The sequence below is a fragment of the Copadichromis virginalis genome, linkage group LG18 (assembly GCF_057382275.1).
Source record: "Copadichromis virginalis isolate Kocher_CV1m ecotype Utaka linkage group LG18, C_Virginalis_male_GT1.1, whole genome shotgun sequence".
In the NCBI taxonomy this organism is placed as follows: domain Eukaryota; kingdom Metazoa; phylum Chordata; class Actinopteri; order Cichliformes; family Cichlidae; genus Copadichromis; species Copadichromis virginalis.
Genome location: NC_140635.1, coordinates 36,804,372 through 36,814,802, shown reverse-complemented (window position 1 = coordinate 36,814,802; position 10,431 = coordinate 36,804,372). Strand labels below are relative to the sequence as shown.

At 39.5% G+C, this 10,431-nt stretch overlaps 1 protein-coding gene across 2 annotated transcripts in view; it reads right to left on the bottom strand.

Annotated features, from left to right (window-relative positions):
• Window positions 1-798: 798 nt before the first annotated feature.
• The window catches only part of LOC146688439 (epidermal retinol dehydrogenase 2-like), a 34,209-nt gene continuing 24,576 nt past the window's right edge, over window positions 799-10,431 (bottom strand). For both annotated transcript variants that reach the window (XM_085438770.1, XM_085438771.1), the window contains exon 7: window positions 799-1,397. In XM_085438770.1, the coding sequence (XP_085294896.1) occupies window positions 1,301-1,397 (97 nt within the window). In that variant the 3' untranslated portion in view covers window positions 799-1,300. The remainder of the gene's footprint in view (window positions 1,398-10,431) is intronic.

Here is a 10,431-nt window from a genome sequence, read left to right as displayed (position 1 = left end):
GAGAATTTCAGAACTTTTAAAGAAAAATCTGAAATTGGATTTTACCTGCAGATTGGTGAGTTCTTGTACAGTTTACAAGACGTGAGGGCATCACAGGGAGAGAACCGAGCCATGTGTTTACCCATGGCCCTTTATGTAAAATATGTGGAATGAAGACATAATTACAAGATCTGACACACTAGGTGGGTGCAGAGAGTGGTAGCATTGCACACACACACATGTATGCACGTGTTACATCAAAGACCAGATTTAAGTAGAGCTGCACGTGCTCATGGCTCCTGCTATGTTATATTACAGTTAAAGTTAGAAAGAGTTGCTTCAGGCCTACACAAAACCACATTTATTTCAATGTCACTGGTGCATCTGCACAAGCTGGAAGTCTCAACTTCAAAGATTTGTCTCAAGTTTTTGCTTCAACACACGACATTTAATGCCTCAACGTTTTGTAAAGTTACTTACAAATAAAGACGTACTTAAATAAAGAAAATGATTTTTCCAGCCTGAACTAACTGCAGTTTTAAGTAATCTGAACCAACAGCTATTAACCTTAGCAGGGTGAGAAATTGTCTTAGAAATTCCTTTATCATGGTTGATTGTTCCTGAGTGCTTAGCTCTGGCACTTGGTGTTTGATGAGAAAGTATTTCAGCTGGTAAACACTAAACAGCATGAACAACTAAATGTATGCGTCAGCCTCTCTTTTCCTGGGGTCCCATTTTCAGGTCCATGGTGTGCCTGTTTAAAAACTCAACTGATGCCATTTTTAAAGGTTTCTAAATATAGCACGTTCACTGAAGAGGCCTCTTAGTAAATGGATGTTCTTTATTAATGCACTAAATTTGGTAGCAACATCATATAAGCATTTTTAATTGACAATTACGCTGGAAACTGTCAGTGTTAAACAATCTACACAAAGGCAATTTCAGAAATGTCAGGAAACATTCACAACAACGTCACATTTGATGCAGAGTTATGAGGACTAGCATGCATTAACAAAACTACATATAAAGGATCACCATGAATGGTCTTTGTATTCCTGTTAATACTATATCACAGACTGTAAAATGACAATGATTCACTAATAATAATAACGCAATTTAAAAACACATTTAAAAACACATTCATTCATTTGGGAAGCTGAGATTAAAAACACAAGGCTCGTTATACTGAGATGTGCTGCTCCCTGATATTACACCAACAAACACTTAATTCGAGGGTTAACAATTAAATTGTTGTTGATGTTAATTTTAATGCATCCATCCTTCCATCTTAGGTATTCTTCATAAGTGCTTCTCCTCTCCGTCACTCCTGTTTCCTGGAGCGCCCCCTGAACGTGTCCATGAGGTTGAAGGCTCCCAGGTACTGGCCCAGAACAATGGCCTGCTTCATGTTCAGTACACTTTGAAGAGAGAAAAAACATAGAAATGAACATACAAAATACATACAAAAAGGTGTTTGACATCTGTGTTAGTTTCTTTTTATGTGCCAATGTCTTAATATGCTATAACAATGCAACTGCACCAGAAACTGCACGGACCAAAGCGAGTGTAAGTTTCCACGAACAGTTTCAACATCAACTCTGCAAAACTTTTGTGATCAAGTTTTACTGAGTAAAAAAGTCCAAATGCAACTGGAGTGGCTATAGCCTAGGAGAGGTCATCAGGGAGGTTGCTGGTTTGAACCCTGACTAATCCAGCATGCCAAAGTATCCTTGGGCAAGACATTGAGCCCCAAGGTGCTCTGTGTGGAATCACTGGATAGTCATATTTTCAGGTGGTTTAAGAAATTTGGCCAGATTTCCAGAAATTTAAGCGGCTCCATCCAAAGTGGAATGGATGCCATCTTTCCTAAAAAGAGGTTGTGTTTCCCCCAGAAAGCTTCCGAAGTATGTACAAAACCTACATCATTGTTCATCCCTAACAGACTGGTAACAAACTTAATCAACTTCAGCCTCCTACACTCCATCTCCCTCTGGATTAAGGACTTCCTCAGTGACTGCCCACAGAAAGTTGCTGAGGAAGTAGTAGGGCCGCACCTCTCCGCAGCACTCAGTCATTTTCAAACAAAATACATGAACACTGGAGAGAGTGCCTCCTTTCAATAACCCTGCAGTATCTCATTTGTGCTATCAATACAAACCATACATGTTGACACACATGTATATAGACAGGGTGTATTATAAAGAGTCAGCCTATTATAAATAAATTAATTAATTTCAGTGCTTTAATTCCACAGCCATTCACAAACCTACTCTAGAAAGGGGGATTCAGTACCACATGGTTGCCAGTATGTAGCACAAGAAGTGCATTGTTAGCAGTAAACTCATCCACCTACAACATTTCCAAACATCTCACCACCATCCCAGCCCCCGGTGGAAAACACACCCCATTAAAAACTCTACAGACCTAAAACCTGGATCACTGGATCCAGATGAAACCAGAGTGTCCTTTAATGAGGCCTACATTTCCACTTGCATATCTTTAACCAAGGCAGTGGAGACTGTCACAACAAGACAACAGCATCCAGCTCCTTACAGAAGAGAACTTTACTCCTGAATACAATAGAACAGAACAGAATAGAATAGAATAGTCCTTTATTGTCACTGTACATGTACAATGAAATTGTGGGTGCTCCACAGTAACTGTGCTGGAATAAAAATATGAATAGTTGACAGCAGGAATAAATGGCAAACAGGACAGTCAAGAGGAATATATATCTAAAAATCAGAGAAAGGGCCACTGTAAAGAACAAGTTGCATTAGATTGACATGCTGTTAGACCACATACTTACAACCAGATATTTTAAACACAACAAGGGTATCTATAGATAAGTACAGCTCTTGGCTCTTTCAAACAGACAGAACCTAGCCACCTAAAGATATGTGGATGCCACTGCGGTTAAAATCAAAATCTATCAAAACCCAAGAAGTAGAATCTTTCACTGTTCACATCAGCTCAGTGGATAGAAACATAAAGCTCACCGGGGAAGACACAAAGGACCATAGTTTGCCATTTATGGACTGTGCTGAGCGCATTGAGGACTCGGGAAGCCTCAACATTTACGTTCACTGGAAGCTCACGCACACAGACCAGCATCTACTCTTTGACTCCCATCACCCTTTGAAACACAAACTTGGAGTAATCAGGACCCTGCAACACCGGGCAAAAGCCCATCCCAATAAGGCAGAAACAGAAAGAAAAGGAGCACATACATGTAAATGAACTCTTTCATCCCAAGGACAGAACTCCCAAACACAAACGAAGCAACATAGTGTATGTACTGGAGAAACCAAACAGCTACTCAATAAACACACGACACCTCGACGGGACACGACTCACTGTAAAGATGAGCAAGGCAGCAGAGCAAAGCTAGCTGGTTCTTAGAAAGTTTATGATCACGTGAGAAGTTCTAAAACAATGAAACTGTACCTCCAGCAACTCTACAAGAGTGCTGCAGCAATCCTTTAAAAATAAACAAACATTCCAAGGACTGATGACCTCATTAGCATCATTAGCATTAAGCATAACAATGAATCTAACAAACAGCTCCTAATGGAACAAAATATTTGTTCTAATTTAAATAGGTCATGTCTAATAATTTCATAGAGCCAGAATAATGTTGCTTGCATTTCTCACTGGTAGCGAAATCTGGATGACGAACAACTCCAACAATGACTGTCTTCAAAGAGGGAGCAGAGACAAGGCAGGATAATACAACACATTATTAAAAGCCCGGATACAATGGCTTTTATCTAAAATGAACAGAGGTGACAGGCGAGGCACTATCTGTGAGCTGTATTTGTGTGAGCTGTTTTCCAGAGACAAAAATCTTTCTAATAGAGAATAATAGCCCTGTCCTCAGATAAATGGACTAGAGGAAGAAGAAGAAAAGAATGGCAGACATCTTTTCTTCTTAAACACTCACTCATGAAATACAATTAAAGAACAAAACGATTCAGCAGCAGTGCAGGGGGCTTCAGCTATCTAAGACCTGGCTCTTCCAAATGGTGCATTATTATTTCTATTATCAGTGTTATTGCTAAGGTATTACAGATTTCACTCATTTGGGTAAAGTGATGTGAAGTTTACACAGTGCTCATACAACTAGACTTTTAACTTATGTTGGCAAGCTGAGGGCAGTCAAATACAATGTGACCTTACAGTCCCAGCAAGAAATCATTGCAACTTCTGTTAACCTCTTAAACACCCAAAGATGGGTGCAAGAGGGAGGAGATCGTGGAGATCAGGAAACCACATTAACAGGTTAATGCACTATTATGTAAAACTCACGCGCTGACATTTTTGCTCACTTCTGCTGCCTTTATAACCAAAAGGGGTTAACCTCCCTCACTATTCTCGGAGCTTCAGACTCAGGTGTCAAGCAACTCATATTGATGTGGTGATCAGAAGCTGCGGAAAGTGAATAACATGCAGTGACTTTGAGCAACTACATGTGAAACAACTGTGCTCGAAGGGAAGTGGCAGAACTTCCAGGGGAGCATGTGAAGCCAATGAGAGCAAAGTATGGCGTTGATTGACATACGAGCTGGTGGAAATTTGCTCACCTTCATACAAACTGTACAGAAAATCTGCAATGTTTTAAAGTTCCACCAATGCATTGAAAAGGCAAGTCACATTTTAGACAGACTACGATCTCTCCTCTTTGTTGACTTCTACAGAATTACTGACACAGTAAATGCCACATTCAAAATGTCTATATGATGTTCTGCTATCCCATTTCTGTAACTGAGCAACAGAAAACTGATAGAAATATTAAGTTTATTATTAACCTTTATTTTACCAGGAAAAGTCCCATTGAGATTAAAAACCTCTTTTCCAAGGGAGTCCTGGCCAAGAGGCGACAACATGTTAAAATTACAAAGTTACATACATGATTATAAGTAACAATTAAAGTTTAATTAAGTTTGAGTGCAAGGTTCAATTAGCTGAGAATTATATTTTTGACACATCGAAAAAGGATGAAAACTCCCAGTACAGACTGTTAATTGGCAACTGCAGATATGATACATCTTCATGTTTTTGGCATAAATTGTAATACACCTCTATATATTAATGCTAGAATTGATTTTATTTAAATAAATACTGTAGAATAAAGACCCTACAATATTAGAAAGAAAATCTGAACAATCTGACAATCCCCCATGAGCAAGCATGTATCGACAGTGGAGAGCAAAAACTCCCTTTTAACAGGAAGAAACCTCCAGCACAACCAGGCTCAGGGAGGGAGCAGCTGAGTTTCAGAAGAAACCTCAAAATCAGTTTCTTCACTCTTAGTCCACTCTATTTTTGCAAATTTACACACCAAACTCACATTTAATCATTAGTAATTATTACAATTCATCTAATTTCAATTTCCCCATAATTCTTAGCTAGTACCCTTTTAAAAGGGAGTTTTTTTCCTCCCCATTGATGCCAGGTGCTTGCTCGTAGGACATTGTCTGATTGTTGGTCTTTTCTCTCGATTATTGAGGCAACTGTTTGTTGATTTGGTCCTATTATTTGGTGCTATATAAAAAACTGTAATGAACCAGATGAACAAACACTAAAATAGGACTGTGGCCTGCATTCGCTTTCATCACTATAACAAGGAGAACCAGGAATATCATTAACATATGTAAATCCATTACACAAATAATGGCTGCAGCTCCTAACTTCATCACCACTCAGTCAGGTTTCATATCCATTCAAGATTACATTTTCAGAATATCACACACTGCTACCAAACACATCCTGTAAATTTGTTATTCTGCCACGCTGCCAGTCTAACCCTTCAAGCTGCCTTAGATTCGTTTCCTCAGATATCTACTATATTTTCCAAAAGCATCCACCCACCTGTATTTTTCATGTCTTGGCTCTTTTCCTTGAATAAGAAGATATTTTCCTAAATGTATATAAAGACAACAAAGCAAACATCCTGGGTGCTTTTAGTTGGGAACCTTTATTTGACTTACACTGGTGAAATACAACTTATATAACAACGTCTCTATTTAAAGAGATGGTAAATGGATAGGTTCCTATATAGGGAAAGCCATGTGTGGTTGTAACACATTGTGCTTAAGCATCTGTAACTCAATGAATTTTTGTACTTTTAAACAAAATATCCTGTTTGTTTACTATGAATGACACCTGCAAGAATACCACAGATCTCATGTGTTAACATTAAAATTACACCAGAGAACATGCTTCAAAAAAGTGGTTTATTGAAAAGAAAGAACAGCGTCCGCCTCTCTCTGTGACTGGCCATAACTCAAACACACTCTTGTGGTATCAGTGTGTAAATTAGTTCACTAAACAAACTTTCATGACACTACAAATACTCAAACAGTTAGTACAATGCACCTGTGTGACAAACATATAGGTTTGATTTAAAGTGCAGGCTGGGTGGACATTTTACCCAAACTACCTCCGGCTTTGAGTTAACAAATCCAGACAGACAACGCAAAAGTTTTTGTCATCTGCTGTCTCAGAATCTTCAGCGTTACTTTAAGACTTTTTTGGGCACATTTCTATTTTTCTTCTGCTCGCCTTGATTTTTTCCTGAGATACTCTTTCTTGTAATATTGGTTATTTTCTGGTCCACTTGCATTAGTGCTTGTTTTAAATGGTAAATGGACGGATTCTTATATAGCACTTTTTTCTTCTTCTTTTCTCTTCTTTTTAGAAGGTTTGTATGGTGGATCAAAATCTGCCAGTACTTTTCTGCTTCGTAATTTGATCAATTTTGGTAATATTCCCAATACTACTGGTTAAAATCCAGCCCAAAACCATGGTAGAGTCTGCACCATGCACCATGTTTTACAGATGGCTGTTGTGTCTTTCTCTTGACCTGCTTCGTACCTATTGATGAAGGTTTGAACCATAAATTTCCCATTTGAAGTCCCTCCACCATCAGACCTGTTCCCACTGATTTTCAGTCCAGTTCTTGTTTAATTTGGCATAGCTCAGCATTTTCTCCATGTTTCCCTTCTTTAAGAATGGCTCCTTGACAGCAATGCTTCCACTGAGACGGTCTTTACTGTCTTTTCATCTGTTTCTTAAGGACATGACTTTCAGATACTGTTTTATCTTCTTTAAATTGTTTTGTTAGGTCTGCCCCCTTTTCCCCATAGATTCGATTAAAGAAATGTGAGCAAATTATGTGTTTTTGCGACAGGCTACTAGTAACAAAGTCCTCAAAGATACAATTTAAAACTGAGAAATGCACAGCTTTTCCATCTTCTCTTCTGCACAGTTTCTTTCTTGAATATCAACTGTGCTAGACAAACAGTGAAAGAATGACTGTATCTGCATTACAGTGTGCAACAGCACGCTGAGACAGAAAAATCTGTAATACGACACCTCAGATGCTGGCAAACCTCTGCATGAGACTCAGACAGGTTTGCAAGTCAAAATGAGAAGACAAATTTACTGGGTGTGAACGCATACCGCTCCGTCATTACTTTTAGAGAATAGTGGCCATTTCCCACACAATGCCAGCTGATGATGCGGGCATCGCTGAATAGCTAAAGACATTAAATTGTCAGGGATTACATAGCGCTTTTCTACTCTCCCGGAGTACTCAAAGTGCTGTATACAACATGCCTCATTCACCCATTCATACAAGCACTTCTAAACTCAAGTGCAAACTAACAAACTCCGATGAACACATCAGAGGGGAACTTGGTGTTAGTATCTTGGATACTAACACTAACTAATACCAAGGATATTTGGCATGCAGATTGGGGAAGCCCAGGATCAAACCGCCAACCTTCCAATCAGTAGCTGATCTGCTCTACCACCTGAGCCACATCCCATACTGGTGTACTGATGATCATTTCAGACTGCCTCTTCTTCCTGATCCTGCCAGTCTTTTTTCTTGGCCCTGGTTTTGAAAATGGCCGTATACCTGAAGAATTGACTGTCTGAGCTGTAGACAACCCTGAGGTACTAGGTTCATCTAGAGGACAGGACATAAATAGTAAGGAAGTCATAAGTCCCTAGGAGAGTTGGAGGACAGCATGGCTGGGAACTTGCAGATCTTAGTGATGGACCTGGTTCTGGGCGGTCTTTGATTCGTGACGGTGCATCGCTACACTTCTCAAAAATGTCAGAATTGAAGGGCGAAATATCTGTGGACTGTAAACCAGATGGAATGGTTTTGGGTGTTGCAGCTGGAGGCAGAGCAGCCTCGACAATCCCTGGAATATAATACATGATCATAGTCTTGGCAGAATTCATCTTCATCCAGGCAACACTTGCATTATTTCCCGTTTTCTTAAATGGGTCATAGACACTGCGATCCAGTGGATGAGGTTCATGGGTGCAGATGGGATGGAAGGTAAGCGCCATGATTCCCCTTTCCTCGCAGAACTGGATAGCTTTCACTGATATATGCACTACCACACGCCTTTAATGGTTTTTCTTTATTTTCATGACTAGTTGCCTCTGCACTCCTCTGCAACAGGCTGTGGTTCTGCTTCATAAAAATTGTAAACCATGTGCTTCTCACCACATGATTGTGGGTGTTATAAGTTACTGTGAGCTAATAAAAAAACTTTCAGACCTAAAAAAAGAAGTGGAATAACGACTGAGTACAAACATTTTTTTTAATTGGTCAGGCACCTTTGCTAGTATTCTGTCTAACTTATAACCAGGTCTGCTGTCGAAGTCGAATAGTCAACCAACACTTTTTCCTGCGCTTCGGAGAAAGCTTTATTGCTGCTATACTAACCTACCAAGGATCACGGGGTCTCGGTCTCACAGCTTTTTGCAGCATCTACTCAGTGTTACATGGCAGATGTTCCTTTGCCACTGATCTGACTGCCTTCAGCAGCCACACCAGTATCAGTATCCCTTTTCCAGGCAGCTGGAAAAGTATAAAAATGAATAAACTCTTCTTTAGGGAAGGGGATGGTTGTAACACTTAAAAAATATGTTACAACCCACCCTACCATTATCTGTTAACGGCTTTAGCATTGTGGTTTGAAATGATCAGGGGGAAAATGCATCACAGTTTGCCTAAGAAACTACAATTTCATCTACTGTAAGTCACACTGTTTTGCAGTTTAAGCACTAAACAAAGTTTAGCACTAAACCTGCTCAAAAGATCAACTTTCTTACCTCAAAATCAGTTTCCCCCCAATAAAACCTGCATGCAGCGGTTTCCAGCCATGACAACCACCATGCAAAAACAGGGATTGTGTCATGTGGGCAAACACTGAAATGATCGTGAGACTCCTAGCGCCTTCCTCATTGGTGACATTTGTGGTGTTATGAGTCTCCCCTAGTGCTTTTCTACTCTGCTCGAACACTCAGAGCATTTTATACTCGAGCCTCATTCATAAAGGGTAACACCATCCAGAGTAACTACCATTAGAATCTACTGTCAGAGGCCATAAGACCATTTGTAACCTTCACTTTGCACTTTCTGTACCGTGATGATCGTTACATTCTGACTGAAACTACTCAAAAGACAAAAAGGAATGAAAGGAAGGTTGGAGATTGGCCTATAATTAGCTAAGGCAGCTGGGTCTAGAGATGCTTTCTGAGTAACAGTTTAAATACTGCCACCTTAATGACTGCTGGTACATAGCCCATTAATAGAAACAGATTGATCATATTTAAGTTTAACCATTACATAGTTTTAAATGCATCACCAAAAGGCAAAGATGGTGCAGCAGCAGGGATACACCTGTCATGGGGAAGTGATGTGGCCACTCTATGTCTCAAGTCTTTTAAATTAGCTCTGCTGAGCTGGATCCTTCCAAGACCTTTGTTTTCTCTGTAGGAATACACGATGAAGGAAAAACTTCCTAATTATGTGACTTTGGCCCTACCTTGCTTTTTTACTTAAAGTTCTTAACCACAAGTGTGTTTACTAGGTGCGTGAAGTGTCCCTTGTATCCTAGGGGCAGACCCAGCAGGTTGCTGAAAATTATTTTTATTTTACATTTTGTTTCTCAGCACCACTGTTGTGGAAGCTAATGGGGTTCCTTATAAATAAACAAATAAACCACTACAGACGAGTTTAAAACAAACAAGATGATTGAAGTGGATACAGTAGCTGTAATTCAAGAGGTTTAAGAAAAGTATTCATTTTTGTTTATAATCAGAGTCAATTTTACACACGTGACACATTTTCAGTCTCAAAGGCAGAAAAAAATATCTAACAAATAAAAAAAATATGTAATTTTTACACAATGAAAATTGTGCAGTCACTAAATGCCTCACGTCTGGAACCCATGAACATCACCAAATGCTGCATTTCCTCCGTTCAGAGAATCTGCCAGCCCTTTACTGTAGCGTCCCTCAGCCATATTTTTTAATCCAGTTTTGTCTTTTTCCCCCAGCAGAGCACAAAGTGACAGACTAGTTGATACAATATCCAAATTCTTTGCCTTTAGAAACTTGTTTGCTTTTGCAGTGTATATTGTG